This window comes from Xiphophorus maculatus, chromosome 11, assembly GCF_002775205.1.
Source record: "Xiphophorus maculatus strain JP 163 A chromosome 11, X_maculatus-5.0-male, whole genome shotgun sequence".
Lineage (NCBI taxonomy): Eukaryota > Metazoa > Chordata > Actinopteri > Cyprinodontiformes > Poeciliidae > Xiphophorus > Xiphophorus maculatus.
Window position 1 is genome coordinate 1377250 of NC_036453.1, and position 25386 is coordinate 1402635.

General features: G+C 38.4%; 1 protein-coding gene across 2 annotated transcripts in view; it reads left to right on the forward strand.

The window, feature by feature from the left end:
• The window catches only part of adgrd2 (adhesion G protein-coupled receptor D2), a 43599-nt gene that overhangs the window by 9874 nt on the left and 8339 nt on the right, over positions 1-25386 (forward strand). Inside the window, exons 9-23 of one of the 2 annotated variants that reach the window (XR_002753443.1) lie at positions 2189-2300; positions 3685-3819; positions 4061-4169; positions 6151-6256; positions 6345-6400; positions 6525-6651; positions 6758-6861; positions 7101-7203; positions 7984-8137; positions 13250-13383; positions 13807-13922; positions 18194-18314; positions 22105-22146; positions 22275-22328; positions 22964-23073. Coding sequence is in view for 1 of the 2 variants with exons in the window: in XM_023341855.1 (XP_023197623.1) it covers positions 2189-2300; positions 3685-3819; positions 4061-4169; positions 6151-6256; positions 6345-6400; positions 6525-6651; positions 6758-6861; positions 7101-7203; positions 7984-8137; positions 13250-13383; positions 13807-13922; positions 18194-18314; positions 22105-22146; positions 22275-22328; positions 22926-23073 (1621 nt within the window). In the remaining variant the exon portion in view is untranslated. Of the gene's footprint in view, positions 1-2188; positions 2301-3684; positions 3820-4060; positions 4170-6150; positions 6257-6344; positions 6401-6524; positions 6652-6757; positions 6862-7100; positions 7204-7983; positions 8138-13249; positions 13384-13806; positions 13923-18193; positions 18315-22104; positions 22147-22274; positions 22329-22925; positions 23074-25386 lie in introns of both variants that reach the window. The other variant, XM_023341855.1, reaches the window with a different exon arrangement.

A 25386-nucleotide genomic window follows, 5' to 3' on the forward strand; every position in this document is an offset into this window, starting at 1 on the left:
TCAAACAATCACCAGTATGATAACCACATTTTCTATACAGCTTCAGAATTTTAATGCATGTAAAACACATTAACATCTTAATGTGCATTACAGAATGCAACTGTATGAATAATAATTATACTTCTGGTTCTCTGAAGAGTGGTGAAAATGAAGTTCCATGTATTGTACCCACAACTGTTGACCTTTATATTTAATTTTTTTAAAACTACCATTAAGTTCATGTATTTTATGGGGATTTTATGTGATGGACCAACACAAAGTAATGTATGAAATGTGAGCAATATGGCTCATAGTAATCACATTTTTTTTCTCATGTACATATATGAGAGGTGTGCCCTGTAACACGGTCAACTCTCTTAACTTTAATGTCTTTACAGAAACTCCAGTGCAACCAAACGCCTTTGAAAGTGACCTAACTAGTACAAAGATTATCCTTGTAATGCAACTGAATCTGGGTTTACATCCAGCTGTTCTGTGAAGTCCTCAGAGGTTTGTTGGGGATCACTAGGGAACAAAAAGCATGAAGAAGACCAAGGAACACAGCAGTCTGGTCAGGGAGGAGAAATGAGGTTACTGAACAATATCCAGTCACGCTGATCAGTCCATCATCTGAAAATGAAAGGAGAAATAGAATCCTCAAATCTACAAAGATGTAGCCATCCACCTAAACTCACATGCCGTAAAAGAGGAGTACTAATCTTGTAACCAGGTGTAACCTATGTATTACAAATTTTTTGCTCAGGTCCCTCTTGAAAATGAGATCTAGATCTCAACGGGGTTTACCTGATTAAATAAAGGAATATGAACTAATCTAAGGATGGGAACCCAGGAGGAGCAGCAGTGATTCACAGTTCATGTGGGAGAATCAACCGGCAGTTAAATATAGTCCAATCCTGAAACAAAAGCTGTTGGAGAACTCAGAAAACTTGAAAATTGGGTGGAGGTTCACCTTCCATCAGGACAATTACCCTAAACATACAGCCAGATGGAAAACAATGGAATGGCTTGGAATAAAGCAGATCTATGTGTAGCAATGGCCCAGTCAAAGTCCAGACTTAAATTCAATTGTGAATAATTTGTAAGAAGATTTTCATGTTTTTCATCTATGCCTGAGCAGAAGCTATCTAGCACAGATTTCCTCTCTAGAAGATGTTAGAATTAAACCCCACAGGACTGAGAGAAGAAGAAAAAAATGTGCAGAATATTTAGAAAGTAAATAAATGCAGTTAAGTTTGAGGGTGGAATGTGATCAAATGAACAGCTTAATATGGCAGGTGAACATCACTAACACATGATCGGTTCTCTGAAGGCAGGAAATAGGAGAGATGAAATTAGGAGATAAAATGGTGCATCGTTGTTTGGTGGGACAGTGATTTAGATAAACCTGCACAATCATACTCAGAACTGATTTACAGCCGAAAGCGTCGGCATTGCAATGAAATGTGTTATGTTCTGTTCCAAACACTAGAGGACAGTGCGCTTCTGTAAATGCAACTGAAAATGCACCAAGATCAGCTAAAATGATGAACACCTGAGTAGATCATCTTAAAGGCTTCCTCAAATATAATGCTTAATCAGTCAGACTTTGCTCTGCGTTTTGATTGGAAATGTCAGCCAAAGAGAAGGCACATTGCTTCCTCTTGTTTATTTATTTTTTATTTATAATCATTTTATGTACTTCTGCACCATTGTGTTTTATATAGATCTGTGGAACAACTGCTCTACGTGAAAAGCTGTATTTCTCTCAGCGCTTTCCCTTCCTTCTCCCCCCCACCCGCAGCCCCCAAGCCTCTTAGTTCTCCAAGGCCACCTCAACGCATCCTCAATGGATGAGAAGCACTCTGAAAAACCGAGGCTGCACTCATCCACAAACCTCCCGCGCTCTGCTCCCAGCTCCGTCTCCAAGGCTCAGCTTTTAGATGGGCACACTGAAATCAGAATGCGGTGTTTGGAAACAGACAATGGCAAAATCTATGAGGCATGCATTATAGGCCTGTCTGTTGAGCTTTGTGTGTCCTCCTCGGCTAATCTGCAGACTCTTTCAAACTGTTAACGGCACTTAAAGTATTTTTCCATTGTGCTGCAATGAATGGTCATTTTGAAGAGTCCTTAGCTCTGATGAGTGTGTAGCTCTGGGCAGGGTGGGTGAGGGCTGTCGATGCCAACACACTGGTGCTCTGGGTTTCAGGTGGTGAACGGTCCCATGGATGTTGTGAAGAGCGTGGACCGGATGGTGACCCGCTTGAGTCCAAGTTTGACAGCAGAGACTGACCATGTGACCATCCACGCTCCCAATATCAGTGAGTTGCCCAAATTTGCACTTTTGTTACGGACACAGGATTTATGAAGTTATGAATTCCAGGTTGGAGCCACGACCCGAGTCTATCATCCAAAACATTAATGAAAGCACAGAAATGAAATTATGTAACAGCAGACCTTCAAAAATGATCAAATATATTCTAGAATGGAGACAGAAATGCAGCACTAAACCAACAATAAAGGCACAAATTTAAATGCTTTGTCAAAAGACAAAAATTCTGAGTTTTTGAATGCAGCTTTCATGTTGATTTTAATTTCAGAACAAAAACACAAACTGAATTTGGCATCTTTTTGTGGTGCTGGTTGATTGAGGCTGTTCATTATGTGATACTTACTACTGGATGAGCTGCTGGATTGTTCACAGACTATAATACAACAAATATAGCGCTGGTCACTGCTTGTAATCTGAATTGAACTTTCTGAACCCAAGAGGAATCCTATGTGTGTGTGAGGGATGACTCATGTGTTAAGTATAAATACTTGGTCATTTTTTGTTTGTATAGTGGCAACTATGTGTAAAAAAAAGACATATATTTGCGCTGCAGTTAATATTTTATATAAACAATTATTTTATGTGGAAACAAACACAACATAGTGAGCAACAGACATGATTTAATTGTCCATGCTGAATATTATCCAGATTCAGATACTTTTATTTAGTCAGTGTTAGACAAAATTTACATGGAGCAGATTTACATCCATAAGTTCATTTTTATACCCCCCACAATCAATTAAAAATTCACAAGAAACAAAGATAATTAATCTTAAGAAAATGAAAGAAAGAACACAGTTAAACTTTGGATATTATAGTATAATATGAATATGAATAATATGAATGAAATGGAATAGTTTCTTAAAGTCAGAAAAGGAAGCTTAATGATAAATGTGACAGAATTTTTTCATATTTGTTCTGTACTAACAGGTAGAAACAAAAGCTTGCTCATCTTATGTGTTGTTGAACAGGATGTTAGTGAAAACACATTTCCATTTTTCCTTCTCATAAACTTTAATGTGACATGATCAAGCAATCCTTAATTTTAGCCACTTGAATGTTATGAAGCCTGCTTTTTATTTAAAAACATTAGTCCACTAATAGCTGCAGATACTAAATATGCATAGGAGAATTTCCATCCCAGTTTAGGTATTGCAAAAAAACACTAACAAAAAAAATGAAGCCTCAAACAATAGTCAGACATTCTAATCTTAACCTAAAAGGTGGCAGAACCTTTTCAATACAAAAAGTAATCAATACAACATCAGAAACTTGTATACAGAAACATCAGGATATTCTGCTGATGTTCTGCATAAAACCTTTTTTAATGTCACACATTTGAAATGTTATCTGGATTGTTATGTTCTTTGTAGAAGTGGAGCTGCAGCAACAAAGACTGGGTGAAGGATCTAGAGTAGAGAGTTTCTGTGGGCCTGGGCCAGAGACTCTCAGCCTTCTAGACTGCATTTCTGTTCCACGTCAGAAGCTACAGGATCTGCAGAACAATGGTAGAAAATTCATACAAATCCATTCCTCGATTCATTCTGTCAAAAGAGTTTTATTTGATGTTAAATTCTGCAGGTGAAATCAAAGGCATCGTGCTCTTCCTGTGCCACAATGTCAGATTTTGCAACAAATCCTGATAGAAAATCATAATCTAGCGATGAATTAGTTCTCTTTTAGTGTATGTTTTCTTTTTAGCTTTTTTGTCCTGCAAACTGAAGAAAAGCTTTTGTGTTGAATGTGCAGGTTTCTATAAGATCACCTTGGTCAACACGTGGTATGGCTCTCTGCGACCTCTTTTCAATCCAGAAGAGAACATCACCATGGAGCCTACGGTCACTGACGGCGCACAAAGGTAGAATTAACCCCTTACTGCCAGAACCGCTCTGCAGCTGGCATTTCAAAATAGTGCATTTAACATATTTAGGTTTTATGAAAATCTGCTAAATTAAGTATATTTGGGACAAACTCAGACAACTTGATGGCAGCAAAATGTTTTCTCTATGATTTTTGGTATCCAATAAATTTACATACATAGGCGTTAGTTGATGCAGCACCCTATCAGAATTGTGCTTAGATTATGGCATTCAATGTGGCAGCATATTGGAATATTGTTACATTAATTCTGATTTATACTATGAAACTTAAATTTCCCTTTTTCTGATTGAAATTGTGTTTTTGTGGATGAGGATCCTCTAGTTTTGGATGCCGTGCAGCTGGAAGAATTTTTGCTGATATTCCTTTACTTTTGTACAGTTGTTGAGTAACCATGGCAACAAGAAGATCTTTACAAGGAGCTCAAATAATACCTCAAATACAGCCCCGAATATGGGATGACCTGAAAATGAGACATTATGATAATAATCATTTGTACAGTGCTTTTCTAAATAGTCCAAGACACTTGACATGAATCAAGCAAAATTACAAGCAGAACACTGAGCACAACAAACAAAATCATAAAGGAGAACGCTTAAAAAGCAGGTTAAAAAAAAAGATGACCAGACGACATACGATTTAAAAGACCTTAATGAATTTTAAGAAAGGGGAAAGAAAAAACACTGCTTGTAAACTTTGTCCACCGCCAGGATTAACCATCTGGAAAGTGAGTGAGACGGAGGTCAGTAGCTCAAAAAGACAAAATAGGGATACATTGGTATAAAATGTTCTGCTGAACTTCTTGTTCTGGTTTATGTTTGCACATTCACAGTGAGCAACAGACATATTGCCAGCAAAATACACATTTTGTTTCTTTAAACACTTCCTTATGGCTTTATGTTACCTGTGCTTTGTTAACTTTTAGTCCTCCCTCAGTAACAGTAGTGATAGTAGTAAACATGCTCTTATGAAAATGAGTTGAAAATTAATTTTTATGTTTTTACTTTCCTCTTTTGTGTTTTGTATATGACTTGTGGAGCCTTGAGAATACGATATGTGAATGGTTATGTGATGTGTTCTCACTTTTTACAGTGTGTGTGTGTGTGTGTGTGTGTGGGTGTGTGTGTGCGTGTGTGTGTGTGTGTGTGTGTGTAGGTGTGTGTAGGTGTGTGTGTGAGTGTGTGTGTGTGCATGTGTGTGTGTGTGTGTGTGTGTGCGCGCGTGTGTGTGTGTGTGTGTGTGTGCGTGTGTGTGTGTGTGGGCGTGTGTGTGTGTGTGTGTGTGTGTGTGTGTGTGTGTGTGTGTGTGTGTGTGTGTGTGTGTGTGTGTGTGTGTGTGTGTGTGTGTGTGCATGGATATGTATGTACCACTGCAAACCAAATCTATTTTTGGATAACAAAAAATAAAATAACCCAACCTAACTAGCTAACCTAACTCTCTGTGACCACCTTCTAACCAGGTGGTCACAGATCTCAGCCGACTGGGATGATTGATCATCAGTCAGTTCTCAGTCAGTCAGTGTGTAAAGATGTCCTTGTTCTGAAACTATGGAGCAAAGATTGGTGAAAAGCCACATTCTAGGCTGTAGAAACGAATGAATTAATTTATTGTCTTGACTTTACTTTCAATTTTTTTTCACAATAGAAGAAGGGAATGTGTCTTATGTTTAGCATCTTCATTGAAAATCCAATCAAAAGTACACACTTATTTAAAAAACACACAATAAATCAACCAACCAATCAATCAATCAAGTTTATTTGTACATTACTCTTCAGCAGCAAGGCAGTTAAAAGTGCATTACATAACAAAAACACAAAATGACAAAGTTATAAAGAAAACACCATACAGTCAACGACTGAACAAACATTACATTTTGATGAGTGCCATTATCAAAATCATACACATCAATCATGTTGATCGATGTTTCATTTACTGTGGGTAAAGTCTTTGTTCACCGACAGGTATCTGGGCACTGTGCTGGGCTCGGCTGTTATATCCTCCACTGTGCTGGGAGACGACCAGCCAGTCAGCATGGCGGTTCACTTCCAGCTCCAGCACAAAGCACAGGTTAACCAAACCTCTGGTTTATGTCTGCACCATAAAAGTACTGGCCTATTAGAATGACATATTAATCATCTCCTGATAATTTCCCCAGAATTCCATTGATGCTGTGTATGATCCTGTGTGTGCATTCTGGGACTTTGATCTCACGTAAGTAGGAATGGTTATATTTAGGAGAACTTGCTATTTAAGTGACTATTGCAAATTTTACAATAACAAAATTAACTGTGTAAGTGGATCCTAAGCAGACGGCATATCATGTTTGTCTAAGCAGTCCGGAGGCTGGTGGGTGGTGGAACACAAGAGGCTGTGAGCTTGTGTCCAAACATTATGGATACACTGTGTGCTACTGCAACCATACCACCAATTTTGCTGTGCTGCTGCAGGTTTACGAAACTCAGGTAACATTTGTTTGTCTGACAACGGCTGTGGATTTCTGTAGCATCCTCATCAATAGGATGTGCAGCTGTTTAAACAGCAAATGCATTTTGTGTTGCTCTGCACCAGAGGAGCCCAGAAAACGAAAAAGCTCTGCAGGTGCTGACGTTCATTGGCTGTGGAGTGTCTCTGTGTGGCCTCCTCTTCACCTTCATCCTCTTCATTGCTGTGGGGTGAGTCACAAACATCACAGAGTGCATTCTGAAAGCATCAAGGGTGAAAAGCATTTCATAAATCGCTGCTAGATTCACACCAATAAGAAAAAAAGCTGAATATTGTGTGGATGTGTGAGCATCCCTACAGGAAATCATTTTTCAATAAACGTGGGAGAGCTTCTCTCACACATCGCAGCTCACACACGATGGGGTGTGTGTGTGCGGGGGCGTGCGCGTGTGTGTGTGTGACTTTGTAGAGTCCCCAAATCAGACCGAACCACTGTCCACAAGAACCTGATAGCTGCTCTGGGCCTCGCTGAGCTGCTGCTGATGTGCAGCGACTGGGCCGCAGAAAATCAGGTGAGACACTTTCATTTACTGACTTGAAGTGTACAATCCAGAACACTCCCAATAGTAATCATATAAAGTGTTATAAAAAGATTTTCCACCATATTGTAAAACCATGTATTCATAATGCATTCAGCCTGGTGCATTATGACTAGGGCTGTCAACGTTAACGTGTGAACACAAGATTAATCTGAAAATGTTAACGTGTTAACGTTACTAATATTAATATTATTAATATTAATATTAATGCTGATTAATCAAACTACCTGCTGTGGAATAAAAGCCTCTCTCCTGTAAATGGTTGTGTAGTTCACAGCCGTTATCGGCTCGACACACGGTGAGCGACGAACGACAGAGAAAGGTGAAAGTTCTCTGTGACTGCAGACTGAAACAAAAGTTGGACATTTTTAACTTTCTCGTGTTGCGTCTCTGGTCTTCATGTGGACATGAACGAATTATGGCGGCCTCTCAGCTGGATGAGGACAAGCGACATCATTGAAGTTCCATAGGAAGTGAATGGAGAGGGACGTTTCTAAATTAACATTTAAAGCCTCGAAAACTGAGGATCTTCAGACAATAAAACATTTTCTTAATGATGTGATTAATGTGATTAATCACAGTGTGGTTAATCCGATTTTTAATCGACTGACAGCTCGAGTTATGATCACTGATTATCTGCTGAAAATAGATCTAGCACAGATGTAGCAAAGAAGGTGCGTTGTTTTGATCAAGATGCACATCAATAAAGTTTCAAGATTAATTCCATGTGTTTTTGTCTGTTTAACCCTCCAGGCAGCATGTTTCATGGTGACTGCTCTGCTTCATCTCTTCTTCATGGCGTCCTTCTGCTGGATGCTGGTTGAGGGTCTTCTTCTTTGGAGCAAAGTGGTTTCTGTTAACATCAGCGAGGACCGGAGGATGAAGCTCTACTACGTCATAGGCTGGGGTAAACTTGTCTTATTGATGATGGTCACAACTTAGCATTTCTCTGCTTCAATCGCCAAGACACTATTTTGAAAAACACAACAGCACCGTGGGCTGGCTCTAGATAAACATCACGTTTTTACCAAGATTTACTTCCATGATGTTGTTCTCTTATCCAGTAACTTCTGAGTGTGTACACGTCACTACATATAGGCTCGTAGAAGATGGGAGTAGCAGTAACCCACGGAGACAAGTATACATAGTAATTATGACTTTTATTTATGAACAATTAGAACAATAAGCAATACTTACAATAACCAAGACTCATTCGTCTTGAAAAACAAAAAAATGTCTTTTGGGGAACATTCAAACCGGCGAGTGAAATTTTTCCAGTGGATCCACTCAAAGTTCAAGTCTATACGTTTTAGAGGAAATTCAGTCAAGAAAAGTATCCAAAGGTTCTCATTGGTGTCAGGCAGAGGACTGACCCAGTCCTATCTCACCTTCTGCTGACAAATGTGGGGGGGGTCAAAGTTCGACTGGGAGGCTCACCATTGACTGGACCCCCAATCCTAGGCTGCAGCATCAAATAAATTCCTGACCTAGATTTAAAATACAGACCTATCGTCCTTTTTCTAATGCTCTGTCATAAAATGAGATTTATTCAACCACCGTACAACATTACATGTATCTTTTCTTTATGTAAAATTATATGTTATAATTTACAGGTAGGTAACTATAGTTATTTATTTTAGAACATAACATTTTAATTAATTGTAATCACAATAAAATGAAATTATATGATTCTGTTTTACCAACAGATTTTGCATAACTCACACTCCTCCATGTGTGCTCTCTCTCTTTTTATCTCTTTCTAACTTCTTTTAACACAGGATTTTAGATTGTAAATAAAATCAGTTAAATAAATAATTTTTAGATTAACATAGCATAAATTACAGCTTTGCTGGTTTTACCCATGTTCACTAAATTAAAAACAAAGCCACTCCTCTCAGTCCCTCAGGTGACTAAGGTTTAACCACCTGCCCATATGTGACCTTAGTCATATAAGCAGATGATTCCGATTATTTCACAAGTTCCATAAAATATTTGTTTTAATGTTACAGGATGGCTTTAATTTTTGGGATGTTGTTAATTTTTCATAAATATCCATTATGGCTCATCTGTGTGTAATACATAGTATCATGATGAAATCTGTTGTGTGTGGCCTGGAGACATACGCTTAGAACGTATGAACTTCACCATGTCTGTTAACAGCTTTATTAAGCAGGTTTCCCTGGAAACATTGCCTCTGTTTCCAGTCAGGCTTTCTGCTCCTTCTGGTATTTGTTTCTATGTTCACTAAACAGAGACCAACCAGAGATCAGTTTACAAGATAGTTCGCTTGTTAGCATCAAATTAACTGAGAAGCATATTAAATCATATTTAACATACAGTCTATACATACGGCAGTAGCTGAGCAGGTTAAGGTAAACTCATCCAATGTAAACACAAGCCAGCTGGGATCACTTGTATGTATATTTTTTTTTTTTACCAGGAACTGAAACGAGTCTTCTAAAAAAGTGTTGAGGTCAAGTGGTTGACCTTGCTTCTTCACCAGGATCTAAGATTTTCTTTGCCTTACTGTGACATTGTCTCTCACTAATAAGGCTCTTAAGATTCAAAAGCTATCTTAGGAACTCACTAAGTGGATTATTGCTAACTGTGTGGATATAGGTTCACATCTGCGGTGAAATTTTCTTTAGAAAATAAATTGTGAAGGCTATAGCTAATATTTTATTTCACAGATTTAATGACAATGTTTGAGGGAGAAAGTGAAGCTTTTCAGGTGCTAACATTGCTTTTTGATCTGCACAACAAGTCACATCTACAGTGTCCTTGCAAAAGGATTTGCACTGACTGAATATTTCTCAAAAATATGGAAATTTTGGTGATGAGATATATCCAAAACTTGGATGCCAACAGATATAGATCAATAAATTCAGCACAACCAACTGCTTTCAGAAGTCACCGAAGTCAGGCTAATGTCAAATATAACCTCAGTCTAAATAAACATCAGCCAACCAACTAATCAACGTCTATGAAACATCATGTTTTCTGTAAAGGGGGGTATTATGTAAAATCGACTTTTTTGAGCTTTACATCATTTATAATGTTATTCCCTCATATAAAACATACCTTGAGTGTTGCCTTTATTCTTTCATTCATGTTTGAGAAATCATTTGATCTCCATGGCAACCTTTCAGCCGTTCAAAACGCTTGCTTTCTCCAAGCACTGCGTTTTCCACACAGCTCTTCTTCAGAGTTTTGGTCGCGAGTCGAGCTCCTGCCTCACAGAGCAGCTCTCCCTCACATCTTCACCACTCAGCTCCTCTAGACTAGCTGCATCAACAAGTGAAACACTACTTAGAATGATTATAAATGGCATAATGGTGAAATGTGATGACATGACAGGCACAGTGTCAAAAAGAGCAGAAGCTTCTTAAAGAGACAGAGGCCTAATTTTATTGAATTGCATAGTTAAATTTATTTTAAGTCATGTTTGAAATATACAGTATTTTTGTAACAACTGAACATAACATAGTTACTACATTATGCTATAAAATGTTAAATTGTTGAGTGTGAGATTATGCAACTGTAGTAAAACCTAAATTCCTCTTAAGGCTTTACATACATGTCTTTAAGCTCTTTTTAAGTTATTGTTGTTTCAATCTGGAGAGACTCAGACGGAGATAGGAAGACAATTAGAAGAGTTTATTGACAAACAGAATTTAAAGTGTTTGGCTCTCGGGCCCCGGCTGGGGATAACGGTTATCGCAGCGTTAGCGATAGGTTTCAGATGAGCATCCCGATGCTGTTAGGAACGTCATCCCCCAGGGCCCGGCACTGGTGGTGGAGGTTGAAGAAGGGTGCGGGCCTCAGGACCGGGCGAGTGGAGGAGAAGGGGTGGTGGTGGGTTGAGCTCGGCTGGAGAGCGAAGGACACGATAAATGAAGGTCCTTATCAGCTGGGACTTGGTCGATGATTGGACGTGACGTGGCTTGGTCCGGCGTTGATAGGTCGACGATTGTGGGCAGGTCGCTTCAATTAACGGGTCCCGGTGGAGATAAAAGAGTCTTCCAGTTTGAATTTGTGCCTAGGCTTCATAACACATACCGTGGTGAAAATCAGGGTTATGAGTCGTCTACTTGTAAGGTTCAGGGAAAAAAAAACAGGAGGCTGGATAATTTAGATTTTCAAATATGAATTTCTTAACGTATGTAATCAACGAATCTAAAAGTTGCCTAAAAACAATATATACTTTGTTCTTACATTAGGCAAATGTATGTCTGTTTACTTGGCTGGTAAACCATGAGCTTGAATTTCTTCCTTTCCTCCTTTTTCATGCGTCACTTTGACAACAATACAAAAAGAATGTGACAGTCTTTTGCACAGTATTTGAAAATTTGTGAAATCAAGATTTAAAAAGAAATAAAGCAACAACCCTGTTTTAGAAGACAGGCAAAACACTTTCCTCTCACGTGGAATATCACAGTTTGACTGAAGGACATGGTAATAATCTCACAGCAAGAATAAAAGTACACACATCTACAGTTAATGCTTTTTACCCAGTGGCAGTGAGGGAAAATAAGACATGTTGCCGCCTTGTTTGTTAGCAAATAAAAAAAAAAACAAGACAGGAGCAGATAGAGGGACCGAGGTTTGAGGACACACACACACACCCACACACACACTGATCAACTGTAGATTTTCTCACCTCCTCTTCTAACTGCAAAACTATTATTCTCCCCACTGAGCCACAGTTGCAATTTGTTTTATATTAGTTCAGGATTTAAATTATATTTTGTAAAGAGACCAAATAATACTTACAGGTAAAATCAGTTTGAGCGTTTTTTGTTGTTGGGCTTTTTTTGTTGTTTTTTTGTTTTTTACGTGTTACTGGTAGTGAGTTTCTCAGAGCAGACACATTAGATAAAATTTTAGCTAAATTCAGAATTAATGTGATGGTGACCCATGTCGGGTTGGGGGCGTACAAAGCGGGGTCTGCGACCCTTACAACCCTAACAGCCATTTTGTTTTCAGGACAGCCAAAAACTCGTTTAGAGCCTCAAACGTCACAGGACTTCTAGAAAAGATCTACTCTTGGAAATTTCTTGTTAGTTTTAAAGAACTAGAATTTTATTTTCATTTTTAGGACTTAAAATAAAGGTAAACATAGAAAAACATGGGTATTTTCATATACTGTATGTAAATCATGAATTCCAACCTAATGACAAAGAAAGCAGAGCTTCTGATACTTTTAGTGTCATTATTTATGGAAATACAGAACAATTATTGTAGGAAAAACTTAAAAATGGTTTAAAAAAAACCTTGCATTACTTACGATATGTGTATTAACATTAACTTGCGTCTCTGGAGCCGCAGGTTGCCGACCCCTTGTGTAGATTGAGGGTATCCATGCAATGCTGCCCAGTGTGTGATAACTCCTCACACACTGGCAGCAGAACGGTTCAATCCTCCAGCTTCATTTAAACCCACAACGACCTTCACCCACTGATTGCTGTAGACATGCCAGCTCATCTTAAATTAAATACTTTATATTCCATTTTCCGGGCAGTAAATTAGATTTTCCACCACTAAAAATCTGTAATGCTAAAGTAATTCTGCTATGTTTACCTCATGCTTCCCACCAGGGCTAAGAACCTTTTATTCTCACCTGATTTGCAGCTTCACAGAGGTGGCTGGTTGCTCTTTCCAACATTTTCTGTTTATTCTAAATCTTCTCTGCTTATAATTACTTACATGATGTTATGCTACACAACAGCCTTAACCCAGTTTTTATTTATGGCAGATGTTCCCGTATCCATTAGTGAGCGCGTGTTATGTCGCATGCTGAGCCGAGAACACGATGTGAGTCAGTAGCACAAACAGTCGTCAGGTGTTACTCTGGTCTTTACCCCTCAGACTAAACAGGAACAAACAACAGGAGAGACACAACATGCAGCTGAACCCGATTGAACTGTGACAGTAACTGATGCAGATTGATGCTTTAAACAAGCTCTTTGTTGTTGCAGCACCACCACAGTTGATTTTATGTCAATGACCTATTTTTCAGGACTACCTGTTCTGATAGTTGGACTAACACTGGTGATATCAAGGGGCAAATACAAGTCACATGATCACTGCTGGCTCAGTGTGCAAACTGACACCATCTGGGCCTTTGTGGGACCGGTCATATTTGTCTTGACGGTATGTATTCATATTGTGAGCTGTTCATCTGTGCACTGCAGGCATGCTTCAGTCATATGTACTGTTCATGCATGGATTGAAAGCTTCTTGACGCTGTTTATAGAATGAGCATGTCAGCTCCTGATTTGTATTTTATTCCTGACATAAATGTAGAATATTTGTTCATAACACACTGAATGCAAAATGACATCTCTGCAGTCCAACTGCAGCAGCAACAATGACAGTAAGATTTAAAAGAACCTTATAGAAAACAGCTCAAACAGCTAACTCGCAGTATCACTCCTGCCATCCAAAACATGAGTCGTCACAGAGGTGTTTTCTGCTCCAGGTGTGTGCTGAGATCTATTTTGGTGCAGCTGAATGTTCCCGTCAGCTTAAGGCCAAGTGGCTCTGCAGTGACACGTTGTTGTGTTCTGCCCACAGGTCAATGCAGTTGTGCTGTGCCGAGTCGTCATGGTGACCGTTTCCAGCGCTCATCGCCGCGCTAAGATGCTCAGTCCAAGCTTTGCATCGAAAATGCAGACCTTTGACCTCACCTGGTGAGATACAAAAACATCTCTGCCTCTTTCCTTCACAAATTGTTTCCTGCTGTCTGCCCACTCTCTTCCACACTCACACACACACCCCCACCCCCACCAACCCACACACTATTTTCCTTCTTTACTTGAGGAGCACTGGACTCAATGGAGGCAGTGTGTGAGACTGGGAGTTTACTGTGGGAGTTACAAGGGCTTATCAACTTAACACCTGGCCTCGGCACAGTTGTTTGTCTTTCCGTCAAGCCTTTCCTCTGCCATGGCCGTGTTGGCATTGTATTATTCATACTGCTTGGTATTAGAAATGCACCAATCCAGTTATTTTGAGTTTTAGTCAAAATTTTTCTGTTTTACATTTAAATTTAAATATCTGCCTGTACTGAAATGTCCTGATCCACAACATTTTTCATTAAAAAATGTTTCTTATTGCTGATGGCACCACACAAGCTTAACTGGAAAAAACAACAAAGAAGACAACAGGAAGGAGGAGAATGATGGTATGTTTTCGTTTTTCGGACAATGTGCAGCTGCTTCACCAGAGCTCTCACAGCATCACAGTTCATAAGAAACCATGTGTCATTCCAACATGTTGAATCCAGAGCTCTTCTGTAAAATCTGCAATTACAATTTTTCCAAAACGCTGTACAGATATTATGCAGCGTTTATGCATCTCCTTTAACTTGTTTACGGCGCTTGTTGCTCCAACGCCTGACTAAAATGCTAGCATCTTCTCTGATTGGCGGAACTATAAGTACATTTCACGTGACTGCTTACATCCATGGCTGTCATGATTTTTAATGTCTTATCGCTTGAACAACCTTATTCACATGTGACTTTCATTTCATTTCTTAATTAATGTTAACAATTCAATTGCAAAATTGTGTTTGTTCAAAATTAGCGTTAGAATATAGAAGATTTGCACACATTTGTAATCCAAACATGGCTATTATCAGTAATTCTTCCACAATTGTATGCATATTTCCAGTATTATTTATATTTGTAAGATTTGGATGATGAGCCATGTGGAAAAATTTAAGACACCTCATCAAGGATCCAATCTGTCTAAAGAAACATTCACATGTTGTTGACTAATCATCTTTTATCTCCTGAAGCAAATTGATTTATTTACATTTAAACGCCAAAAATGATCCTCGTTTCACTCTTTACAGAGATAAAGAGAACTGTGTTTTCTAACTGAGGACGAGGTTAGGACACCCTGCCTTCTGATAGCTAGTGAGAAGAGTGTTTGAGCTTGAGGAAACTTTCGCCTCTCATCACCAGCTTTGACTGTCAGGACTCTCAGTTCATTAACATTCATTCAGTCACTGGTGGGTTTGCTGGTATTCTCTGGGTCCAGTTCTGCATCAGCCTTCATTTTTCCATCGATTGTCTTGACAAATTTCTAATTCATGTCAAATTCCCAGCGGTGTATGTGGTGGTGATGGCCACGTCGTGCTTCATGATGCTTTAAGGTTCATTTCCTCGCCCCTATGTCATTTTCTCTCTCCCCTCATCCCTGCAATAAGTCTGCCAGTCAGCCCAGGTTATTTGCTCCATCATTCACTCTCTATGTTTAAACACATCTCCCATTCTCACTCCTTCCGGGGCGGTAAGCGGCTGAGCGGCTATACTGATGCGGTCTCCCGTTGTGGTCACGCCTCTCTTACTCTGCGGCGGCAGCCCTCGACCTCACATCCCTTCCGCTGCTGCTCAATCTCTGGCTGTATGTCAATAGTTCATACCTCTGGTGCGGACCGTGCCGTCTGGCTGTGTCTGCCGCTCAGCTGCTTGGTGTCTTGATGCCCCAGGAAGCAGGCCGGGGCTGGTGACGCCCTGGTCGCTCCATCTCCCCTCCTTTTTTTTCTCCAGCCGCACTCTCCCATCGTAGCAAATGGGAGACACCTGGGAAACAATTCCCACCAAAAAAAAGAAAAAAAAACACTTGCAACACAAATTTAAAGCCTAAGGATGCATATAGAAAACAGCCACCTTGCCACACATACTCAAATCTTTGAACGTTGTCTGGTTGTTCCAATGCAGAAAATGCCACACTCACGACATTTGTGTTTATGATAAAAGTAAAAATTGTCAAACAGAATGTTCCTTGCAGCCAGAATTTGAATTTGTATTCATAAAGTCTACCTTTAAGAAGCTCTTCCACATTACATTTTTTACTGCATGTTTGTTTGCAACTAATGGAAATGCCACAATGCCATTCCTTTCCCTCTGTAGCCGTTTCTCTTCATTCCCTCACAAACAGGCGGATGTATGTGCCAGTCGTGTTACATCAATTCAGGAGATAGGAGGGAAAACAACTTTCAGAAATAAAAAGAAGAGTGAGTCGGCTTTGTCCTTGCTGACACAGTGCAGCTGAAAAACTCAATCTCTCCATCCAGGTGCAGCAGTGTGACAACAATGGTGGTTTAAACAAAGGCAATGTTTTCTGCCTTGCCCCATGAAATGGTTATTGGCCGTATAAGAACCGAGATCACTGAAAGGATGGTTGCAAAGGAGCAGGAAAATGAATGCAGTCGGGCAGAAAATCTATACTTACACAGAAATTTTTGGTTTGGATTCAACAGGGAAACATCCAACAATAAACTGTCTTTACAATACGTTCAATGATTTTCTTTTCTTTTTAAGACCTCAAGAATGATAACCCACACAAGTGTGAGGCTGAATATGTTTTAACCTGATGCATATGAAGGAAAATAAGGACAACAAAATAATTGTTGAAGACTTTCTCCGAAAAATGTACATGTATCAATGCATGCTAAGTACGAGAGATTGCTGTAAGGTCAATGCACAATGCAAGCAATCGTCTGCCATCACTGTGTGCTCATCCAGGAGGAGTGAATGCTGCAAGTCAGTGACTCAATGCCATCTGCTGGGTTTCCTTAGATTGGAAACGTTCTGTCTGATAACGAGGATCAAATGTGTGATTTGATTGAATTTTTTTTTTTTTTTTGGTAAAGTGCCTCCAGATGACATTTATTGTGAAATGGCTCAACACACACACACAAATATATATAAAAAAAAATAAAAAAAAAAAAATTTAAAAATTCCCTTCTCACCCACCGCGGGTGGTTCTTATCCTCTGAGCTCGGGTCCTCTACCAGAGGCCTGGGAGCTTGAGGGTTCTGCGCAGTATCTTGGCTGTGCCAAGGACTGCACATTTCTGGACTGAGATGTCTGATGTTGTTCCTGGGATCTGTTGGAATCTGTTGGATCTGTTGGTATATATATATATATATATAGAGTTTTTTAGTTCATTTTGGTTTGTAGCACCGATGCAAGGAATTGGTGCTACAAACCAATTCCTTGCATTGGTGCAAGGAATTGGTTTGATGCTAATTTTCACACAAAATGTCCCAAGACACAAAATCAACAGATCCAATCTTTGTATGGAAGTATATGGAGAGCTTAATCCAATCATAAAGACAAATTCATCTTAAGTTACATACATTCCAATTTGATCCCAGTTTTTATACCAGATCACTTCTGAGGCCAGTTGGTAAAAAAGAGATCTGTCTAAGGAAACCAAGCAAACTACATCGAGTCACTGAAAACACAGCAATTGCTCCTCCTGAACAAGCATTTGGTAACAACACATTATTAAATGCATTGATTCTTTATGTTTGCAGCAATTCTCGAACCATGTGATATATTAAGATAGCATTCAAAAGTCAATTTATTTCAGTAACTCAATCACCAACTAAGATAGACTATATAGATTAATTAGACAAAAATTAATTCACAAAAACTCAATACTACAAGGATGTGAGCTTTGAGTAGGCCAGATTCACTTGTGAGTTTTGGGTTATTCTGGATGATGTTGTAAAGTTCAGTTCTGCTTTGGTTTTATGTTTTTTACAGTTGGCCTCATATTTTCTGCAGCCTCCCTCAGGTTCACCATACGCTTGTATGATGGATTCTGTGATGGAGGGCTTTCCAGATGGCTCTACAATAAACCATGACACTTTCCCCTCCAATGTTGCACATTTGAGTTTTTTTGGGGGGGGCGGGGGGTTCTGCAATACTGTGATTCACATTCAGCACTTCCTTTGTTCTGGTATCCTAACAATTTTTTGACTTAATCTGAATCGATAGAAGATTATTATATGTTAAGTTCTCTCTTTGTCTCTTTTTGTGGTCCTCACCTAAATGTTGTTACTACTGGTTTTAATTGATTATCTATAGACCATAGTCACTAAGTATAACACCTGAACCAATTCCACAGGGTTAATGTTGATACTGTCTCTGTGTGCTTTTAGGGCTGTGACCCGTCCAATTCTCATCCTGCTGCCGGTTCTGGGTCTGACGTGGATGTGTGGCGTGCTGGTCCATCTGTCTGTGGTCGTCAGCTACATCTTCATCATCCTCAATTCCTTCCAAGTAAGCAAGATTGAAGTCAGTGTACTAGAAATTATTTGAAAAAGGCAAGATGAAAGAAAAGTGTGACATCATTACTGTAAAAACAATAGGCATGCAACAGATGTAACCTGATATCAATATGTTTTTAGTTTGTTTGCTTTTTTACTTAAACTATGTCACAAAGTACAATTAAAACTTTAATATATGCCACAGAAAGTGTGGCATATAAATGTAAGAACCAGCCCTTGTTCTGTTTGAGGGTCTAGGCTCTTGACTGTTGAGAAACGATTGCTTCCCAAAGGTCTGGCCTCTATTGAGGTTTTAAATTTAACCCAGTCACTAACATTTGCCCGTAATTAGCCAGTTTGACGTTAAGAAGCTTACCAGAAGTTGCCTGCTCTGTAAACAACGATCCTCCACTGTGAAGAGAGAAAAGCCCCAAACCGGGTGAATCATAATTAACAGTCCTGCTTCCAGTAGTCTGTTTGAATATGGCTAAAAAACCCATCTCATTCTAGCACCAAAACGTTTTTATCAAAGTATTATTATTATTATTTTAATTGGTGTATTTCCATTATGCTAATTTATTTTCAAAATGTCAAATTGCGCAATTAAATAAGTAGCAGAAACACAGCTGTTGATTACTCGTCACCCTTTAAATAAGCAGCCTGACTGGTTAGGAGCATGAAGACACCTGTAATATGAATTAGAGGACAGCCTTAGTCCAACATGTCCCTGTGGACACATCAGGTCAGTCTTCACTAGAGGAACCATCACGTTTGTCCAGGCATGTTTTATTAATTTGTTTTTTAAAATGATTCAGCTGAACCACATTTCAAAGCAATGTCTGATTTTCATTGGTTCATTTTTGCTAAGGTATTATTTAATCATGTTCATAATAATTTTCTTTAATATTAATGTGAATTCAAGTTAGTACAGTGATCTTTGGGGCTTGCTTCGATATTTAGAGAGGGGTTCCAACAATTTTCACATCCATATGTGCAAGTGTTTTCAGTATCACAAAATCAATATTGAGTCTTCAACAACACAGCTGCCTTGATTCAGTAACACCCTCATTGTTTTACAGCAGAAAATCATTTTAGTCTATGCATTTATATATGATGTTTAGTAGTTTGGTGCTCTTAGCCAGACATGATAGCTTCTTCTAATTAAATTGATGCATTTTCATGGTATAGATGATTTATCTATTTTCATTCATTTGCTCTATGTTGCTTCAGAAGGAAGCAACTGTTACTTTCACATTCAGATCCATTTCAACATGAAGGCTGTTGGCAAAGCTTTGAACAACTTTACATCTACATCCACTTCTCCTCCCTAGATAACATGGCACTCATTTCCTGCGTCTCACATGCTTCCTTTGCTTCCTTTTTTTCCATATAAATTTCCCCTCCATGTTTTTCTTGTACTTTTTCTGTTATGTCCCTTCTTTTTTGCTTTTTTTGCTTGCCTCTCCTTACCTTTATCGTCCTTATTTGCTCTTCCCGGGTCTTTAATTAATCAAAATGAGTTAGCCCTTGAGTGACCCCAGAAAGCTGCTAGTTAATTTAGATTTACTGCCAGTGTCCAGTTGAGGCCAGATAACACTACAGTAGGAGTTTTTCCTCATGGTGGTAGGAGGATGAGGCAGAGCCAGCAGCTTTCCTCCTAACTAATGAAACAGGAAAAAAGAAGAAGGGTTGAAAGAGCCAATAATAGAGCATGTGCTTAATAAGCTCCGGTAGTTGTTGGACATACTCTGGAATCTCAGACATGCGTTTTAAACATCGTCGTTGTCCCTGCGAGTTGAACTTGTTGAGCAGGTTTCCACCTCTGTAGCACAGACCAAATCCACATGAATCACGATTTCTGCAACAGAAACTCTCACAGCTCAGTGTTAGGGTGGTCTTCTTCAAGGTTCTGGGTTCAGTTATTGTTCCTGCTGATGAGCAGCACACTCCAGGAACTAGCATAGACCTTTAAAGGGGCCCTCAAGTTCTAAAAGGGGAAACACATTTCAAAAGACAAAATTGAGCGTTTTTGTGCTTGTTGGACACGTTTGCATCTTTCACATCAAACCTTGTCTGTGTGTTTCATTTTGACATTGTGTTGATAGCAAAAAATAAACGTGGGTCTGTAAAACTAGACAAAAAAGGAAATAAAAAAAGAATATATATATTAGAATATATTTTTTTAATTATTTAAATGTTTACCACTGAAAAACTTTTCCCAAAAGGTAACTTTTCATAAGCTTAGAAGCAGGAGCTTCATCCCACTATAACCCTGATCAGAATCCGTGTGGTAAGCTGTAAATCTTCTGAACCCTGTTTACAGAGCACGGGGGGCTTACATGCATTAAATAAGTTTAACAATTTGAACTTGTTAACAATTTTAGAAAACAGTTCTGTTGATTAAATTTCAACACTGGATCAACAGCTGTGTGGTCAGGGTTGCTTAAAGCCCCAAAAGCTTTATCTCAAAGGTTCCTCTAACAAATTCACGTTTCTTAACTATTATTTCTATAAACAAACAGTCATCAGTTCTGTGTACAGAAACACCTAAACCTGGCATGGGGTAAAACGCTGCTGTGGATGATAGTAGCAGCTAAAAACAGCCTCTTCCTGTGGTTGTATGAGGGTCCATTAACATTAGAACCTCAGAACTGGGTTTGTTGGGTTTTTGGTTGTTTTTTTTTTGTTTGTTTTTTTGCCACCATGTAAAATATATTTTGCACTGAGGCTGTAAGCAAAGATCCTGGCTGCTTCCAAAAAATAGAGAGCGTGTTTGGAAGCACGTGGAGCACAACTAGCTTCTGAAATCCTGCCTGAAATACAAAAATGAAATTTGTGTATTTATTAACAGAATGACATGTAAAACACAAAATGACTTGTTGATCAGTATTTAAGATTTTTGCTGATCCCAGTCTAAACAAGCCTACTGACTTTAACCATGGGTTGTTATAAAGTTTGAAGTAAATGCTCACATTTTCCCTCAGTGGGAACTTTTAAGGCACTCTCATTTGAAAATATTGGTTTTGAAAATCTGTGTTGATAGAGAATATTTGGACATATCCATGTTTAATATTAATTGCAGTAAAAAAAATTTCTGAAATTACAGAATGTATTTTTTTCAGCATGAGAAAAAATGTAAATTAAACAAAAGACTGTAAAAGGTGCATTTTGTTTGCACTGACTTGAAGCACAAGTCAGAAGATTCTTGCCCTTTGACTTGGAAATAGTTGAAAACAGCCTCTGTGTTATTATCCAACATCAATACTGTAGAAACAAAAAGGAGGGGAACACTGCAGTTGCTATCAGGAAATATTGCCGCATGTCCTTATAACACAGGTTTTGTGGAAAGACCTGGGAATAAGTTTAAACAATTCATAGAAAATAATTCTTCTTTCAAGTAAGAGCCAACCTTGGTGCCACCGCAGTTGCAAAGCATTGATAGTTGTGTGGAGGGAAAACATTTCTACTTATCTCAATGTCTGGATAAACTCAAGGCCAACAAATATCAATCCCTGAAAAATAGAGCATTTTATAATTTGTCTGCCAAAGATGTAGCCTATGTTGTTTAAACTTAGGCTCCATTGTGGACTTCACTGTGAGCTGAAAACCACACTCTCCTGAATCCAGCGCAGCGTTAAAGGAAGCACAAATGAATAGCAGTGAATTCGCAGTGAATGCTTTCCTTTTATTAGTGGAGAGAAAAAACAGTTTTGCAGAGGTTGCAACGTGGAATGATAAATGGAGACATACTGTCAATAATGGTTTGTTTTCTACTGCCTGTTCATTATTTCTCCTATCCACAGGGCCTGTATATCTTCTTAGTGTATGCTGTTTACAACAGTGAGGTAAGAAGGCACTCAAGTTTATTTTAGAGCTGCTGCTGGGTCTGCAATTAAATATAAAAAAATAAACTGTGTATTTGCACAATATGTGAGGACAAAAGGAGTGAGAATAAAACCTGAATCTGATTTAGGTGAGGAATGCCATAAAGAGGATCAAAGAAAAGAGAAAGGCTCTGTCTTTCACGGTAAGTAAATCCACAACATCCACACACAGAGCCGTGCATGTCACATAGTCTTACTGTTTACCTTTATTTATTATTATATAAAATATTAAACTTTATGGGGGTTTTTTTCAACATCAATCAGATCCTATAAAGAGGTTTTAATGTGTCACATACAGACAATTATGATGTATTTATTATGAAAATGTGCAAAAATGAAAAACCATTCTGCACAATTTCAGCTGCTAGGCTGTAACACATTTTCCATAAGATATCATTTTCATTATGATTTTTTTTTTAAGATCTACATGGTTTCCCCCTGAAAATGTGCTAAACCCAGTGGTAGGAGATCCAGGGCCGTCATCCGGCAGCCAGCTGTGTTTTTGAATTAAAACATGTTTTAAATTGAAATAAAATTGGAAAATGTGACCAGCTAACCATGTGTTATTATTTTAATACAATTAAAATATATACAATTAAAATAAATGTGAATGTTCTTTTTTTGTTGTTGTTGTTGTTTGTAACCCACTGAGGGAAACCCTGATCTGAAACTTTCACAGTCCAGCAAAACAGCAAAAAGAGAAGAAATGTGTAACAGAGAAAGTGACTTGTGTTTTGTAGAACTGCTCCCATCCTACCAGCTTCCTTCCCTCCCAAAGGGTTCCAACAACCTCCTGGAGCCGGAGCCCCCCAACCTCCTCCAGCCCGGAAACAAGTGAGACCTCTGGACCCCTCAGCTCCACTTCCACATCACTGGTCATCAAGAACGGTACGCTACAAGTAACATGCTCTGGGTTCCACTGGTTACTCGGTAGAACGTCTCTGACTGGGAAAAGAACATGTTGGCCCATCAGAGATGACACCACCAATGTTCCAAAAAATAAAAAAAATATAAAAAATGGGAAAATTCCATTTCTTTAGATGAGACACAAGAGAGATTTCAAGGTTAAAAACCATCTTCATCTGGAGGAATGAAAAGGAAAAACTCTTCAGCTTTAAAATCAAACTGTTTTTTAATAGTAGAGCAGATCAGTATAGAGACCTGACTGGACTGATCCCTGGGAGCATGTGGTTTGTGTACTAACAACACAATATGTGAACAAAGTCTGGCACATGTTCACAACCTGAACATTCATTGGGTTTTACTTGTTTCATTTGATTTACCAGCACAGAATGGTGATAAGTTCTAAATAAATAATGATGCATGGTTTAAAAAAACTAAATTCAAAAACAACCCAAAAACTCTGGTTCAAACGAAGCTTAATTTTGTCAAAGCTTGTTGACAAAATGAGAAACTTATGAGAGAATAGCTTTCATGGCGCCGCTTTCTGCATTTAGGTATGTTAAAGAGGCAGTACTGTGTTTTCCAGGCACATAGAGTCATCTTAGAGCACAAACAACTAACTATGTTACCTCCAGTTTATATATATATATATATATATATATATATATATATATATATATATATATATATATATATATATATATATATATATATATATATATATATATATATATATATATATATATATAAAATACTGTATATATCAAATGTGATTTAAAAGAAACTTGATTTTGTAATTTAGTGCTTTGAATTTGGGCTTTGTCTCTTCAAACACACCAGCTCTTTCTGAAGCTCTGCCTTCACATTTCTCCTCTATTAACTCTTTACCAAAGTTTCTACCAGCACTGTACTGAGATGTAGCTCCTATAATGACCTCAGCAGATGAGCATTTACATCAGGTGTTTGCTAATTGCTGCTGGCTAGTCTGACATGTGTGAAAGAATGAAGGCCACACTTTAGGTGTGTTTTTAATGAGGGAATAACATTTTTACGTGATTTAAAACAAACAAAAAAAAATCTATTTTACATAGTACTGCCCCTTTAAGGGCAGCAGCTGAAAAATCTAAAAATGTACTTATTATTTTACCAGCACAAAGAATTACTACTTATTATATAAAGCCTTATTAGTCCCAGACTAATAAGACTACTTCAGAGAAATGATTCTATGTATCTGTGCTGGATGTTTATTCATTTCCTGGCAGCTCTACTTCTTTGTGTTTCACATGTTCTAAATGGTGGAACTTTTGAGTGTGACTTGAAGATTGCGTAAAAGTTTTCACTTCTTTGGTAAAACTTTGTAACAAAGCAACGAGACAACAGACCTTCAGCTGAGTGTGCTTTTCTCTCTGTACTCTGTACTTAATGAAGAAAAAGGAATACAACGAATGCACAATAGTTATCTCCTATTCAAGAAGCTGAGAAAAAAAGAAAAAAACAAGGGACGATTTTTCAAACACCAGCATTATTGAGCTTCAAAAGTTCATGATTTACACGACTGAGTTGTATTAAAGTTAGTTTGATATTAAAATGACAGAAGATCACAGCATACTGCTATATGTGTGTCTTGTCTCTATGCTGCTGTAACTGCGAAATAATTTCCCTGCTGGGATGAATAAAGTAATTCTATTCTATTCTATTCTATTCTATTAAATATACTGCAGCAGTAGATTATGGCTCATCAATTTCATAAAGATGCTCTGCTTTTCTCTGATGTAGGAAATGCAGATATATACATTTAATTCTCTTGTGGTTTTTATCTTATATATAAATACGCATTTATTTTATGCTGGCAGCGCAGTCCAGAAAAGTTTGAATAGTAAAGCTCAAAACGTCGCCATGTCAGCATCAGCTCTTAAAACGCCTAAAAGGTGTCATGACCTCAGGGCTACCAGCAGATACAGTGTTCAGGATTTCATCTTTTCCATTCCTCCTGCAAACAAAAGAAGAGAAGAATAAGAACTCTGTTGCTTCAATTTTAAATCAAAATTCTCCAGAAATTCTCCGTCTTTAATAGGTCAGCAGTCGTCAGTAGGCCTGTTTAATGCCAATACCTTTTTACTCTCTTGCTTTGGCAGTTTGGGCAGAATGTGAATTTATTGGTTTTGTTGAAAACTCAACTGATGTACCTCAGAGACAGAAGAGTAGCTCTAAAAAACCTTTAAGTCACATCTGAAGACCCTTCATACTGTCTGACTGCGATTCAGATGGAGACTGAGGGAGACGCCAAGGGAAACAGCC